This window comes from Oculina patagonica, chromosome 6, assembly GCF_052425735.1.
Source record: "Oculina patagonica isolate OP01 chromosome 6, crgOcupat, whole genome shotgun sequence".
Lineage (NCBI taxonomy): Eukaryota > Metazoa > Cnidaria > Anthozoa > Scleractinia > Oculinidae > Oculina > Oculina patagonica.
Genome location: NC_135763.1, coordinates 17,231,335 through 17,234,400, shown reverse-complemented (window position 1 = coordinate 17,234,400; position 3,066 = coordinate 17,231,335). Strand labels below are relative to the sequence as shown.

At 39.9% G+C, this 3,066-nt stretch overlaps 1 protein-coding gene across 1 annotated transcript; it reads right to left on the bottom strand.

Annotated features, from left to right (window-relative positions):
- LOC144656727 (BTB/POZ domain-containing protein 6-B-like) lies at window positions 1-2,056 on the bottom strand. The gene has a single exon (XM_078516962.1). The coding sequence runs from the start codon at window positions 2,054-2,056 to the stop codon at window positions 599-601; it is 1,458 nt and encodes a 485-aa protein (XP_078373088.1). The 3' UTR covers window positions 1-598.
- Window positions 2,057-3,066: the final 1,010 nt, after the last annotated feature.

Genomic DNA, 3,066 nt, shown 5'->3' with positions numbered 1-3,066 from the left:
TTCTAGCAAGATAAAAGTAGCTTTGAAAAACAACTTGTACAAAATTTAACAGTTAAGTTATGTTTTGTTCAGAATTGTATTTGTCATATTATGTATAAGATTGTATTTATATCTCTCATTGTTAGCTTCTAATAATCCAAACAGGCCAAACGCGAAAAGAAAAGTAATAAAGCATGAATTAGAATTCCATAAACCGGGATTTTACGGTACCGTAAAATCCCGGTTATAGGCCCCCTACCCCCCCCCCCTTCGAAACGTTTTTTTTTTGTTCTGCTAATAAGCCCCCCCCCCCCCCCGATATAAGCCCTTTTATTGACCCACACAAAATCTCTTACGAAGTTGTATAAACCCAGGGCTTATAACCGGAAATTTACGTTATTTGCCAAAGTAATCTATAGAACCTAGGCCCAAAAGCATTTCATAAAACCAATTTCACTTTATTGCCACAGGAAATTAGGTATTAGCCGGATCGTGCAGATCACTTCAAAATATTTTTGCAATATGGGCGATCGGAACGATATGGTTGAATTTTATATGCATGGAAACCAATATAACGAATAGTTGGATATTTCTTAAGCTATAAACAAGTAATTTTCGTTTAGTTTATTGTGAATTCGAATTCACAAAATTGTCCTCTTGAAGCGGTCGTTCGCCTTCCCCCTGGATTGCTGTCTGTAAAGAAAAATGTTACTCCAGAATGCTCCACTTTAGACAAGCCATCCCGTCCATACCAGGAAGGTGGACCAGTTATGGAAGTTCTAATACAATATTTGGTGTGTGGTTGTAAAGCTATTGGAAACTCTAACACGATATCAAAGCCGTGATAGTCATCCTCTTCGTTTTGAAAAAGCTTCGAAAGAAATGTGCCTATTTTATTTACCAATCCGCAGCCGTTGAGAGTGGTTACGTTCAGGTTTACTGAATATTCATTGTTGGCGCTACCAAACAGACGCACGGCATGCAGCTTTATGCTTTTGTTTACCGAAAGAATTATCGAATCGTAGTGGCAACCGTAATTCTCGCCATAATTCCAACCTTTCAATTTCTTTCCTGATCTAAACCTGCTTACTCGCTGACGTGAACCAGCTCTTTTGGCTTCAGAAAATCCCACTGGAAAATTCAAGACAGAATAATACTTCATCATGTCACATAACTCTTTCTTTGTTAGTATATCACAGTCGAGGACAGCTTCAGCAAATTCCTTCTGTTCCATCACCGGGAAACGAATGCCTTTAACAATCCGTTCTCCAAGAATCTCTCTTTTCACAGAACCTTCTGCTGCTAGTCCTTGCTTTTCACATTCCTTTGTAGCCCAGCAATCGACAGCTTTGAATAATTCCACCTCCTTGACAGTCAACGAGTCTCTGTCGACTAATTCCTCCAGGACTGATTTCTCGATTGTCACGAAACCATCTGATGTCACAGCTTCGTCTGCCTGTTTATCGATCACTTCCCAGCAACGATCCACCAGATCTTTCTCTTCGTACTTCTGCGCGTCCAGCAAGACATGAAAAACGTTTGAGGCATCCAGGTTCTTTCCAAGGTACTCTGTGCATTTGTCAACAAGGGAAGGGAGCATGTATTTCTTCGCCAAATACAGAACTTGCATGACATTGTCTGGGTCCAAGTTGACTTCATCGCTGTACATGAAACGGAACAACTCCAACAGGCTATCGTACTCACAATCAGAGATATCGATAGAATCTCTCGTCTCCGTCAATTCTCCGTAAAACATGGCAAAAAATACTGGGCTACTGATCGCCAACAGGAACTTGTGAGCTGGAATCTTCTTCATACTTTCACTTCCGCCTTGGCGAACAAGAAACTTCACATCGCTCAAGAGTTCGTTGTTGAACATGAACTTACATCTTTCGCTGATTGTATATCTAGATGTCGCTTCCCAAAAATCTTTACTGGCCACATCGACAGACATGCTTCGACGATTCAGTTTGACTGGAAAAAGTTGGATCGGTTCTCTTTGATCGCTAAAGCTCAAAGCTCCTGCTTTCGTTTTCAAGCGAGTCGTACGAGTCACGCAAAAGTCACGCGTTGCCATTGCGGGCTCATTCTGGTACCCATACCCTTCACACTTATTCGCAACGACCTCCATTCTCGTCCCCATAGCCCATTCGTTTCTCTTAGCCGGCTTGGCACGAGAAAACGGAGGGCTCTGGGGACATAGGATTTTGGAATTAATTCCTTTTTTTGATTGGCTGTTTCGATCAAAGAATTCCCTAAACGTAAGTCGAAAACTTAACGACTCTCTCATACATTCTTTGCATTTCTTGCAATGGAACGGGAAAGCCTAACATTGGAATACTTGCGATTTCACTTTTAATTATATTAAAGGCTTCCCCCATCAGCAGGCTTGCTGAATTTCTACGTTCTGATCTTTCTTCAATATCCTCTGTGAGATGAAATAAAATAAGGTAAAATAATGAAAATAAATGTGAAACAAGTTGGTGTTATATACACTCAGCGATAACGTGTAAAGGGGTTTTCTTTTTTTTATTGAATTCAGTTACATACACTTACAGTTACAACCACGTACACTACCTTACAATTCCACACATTTACTTTACTTACATTAGGGTAAAGGGTTTTCTTGATTTTCTTTAATTTAAATGGTTTCGAATGAAATGTTCATAATGTTTGTTGCGTAATATCCTGTTGTTCTGGTTAACGTTCCCATAAATAGTCCAAAGTCCAATATAATATAAACAGTTTAAATGTACGTAAGACTCGAGAACTTCGACTATGTTGCCACAATTTCCAACCAGTAATTCATGAACGTGTTTGTTTCTGTCATATTAGGGGCAATCTCTCCCAGTAATAAACTACATCAATAATAAGTTATATTGTGGAACAGTTCACCTGGTTCAGTGACCGTTATACATAACAGCAGCTCGCAAAAAGAACGCCATCCGGTAACGAATACAGCTGGATGCCTACATTCAAATCGCCAAAATACGTTGCCCGCGTATTATTTCTGTGTGTCTGTTTGCAGAAGATAGAAAGGTCTGTTGTTTGGCCCAGTTACTCAGATAGACAAGTAAAGTGATTGAG

What these genes read in the sequence shown, in the direction of transcription:
- LOC144656727 (XM_078516962.1), bottom strand. Translation starts at nt 2,056, where the DNA reads ATGGCAACGCGTGACTTTTGCGTGACTCGTACGACTCGCTTGAAAACG.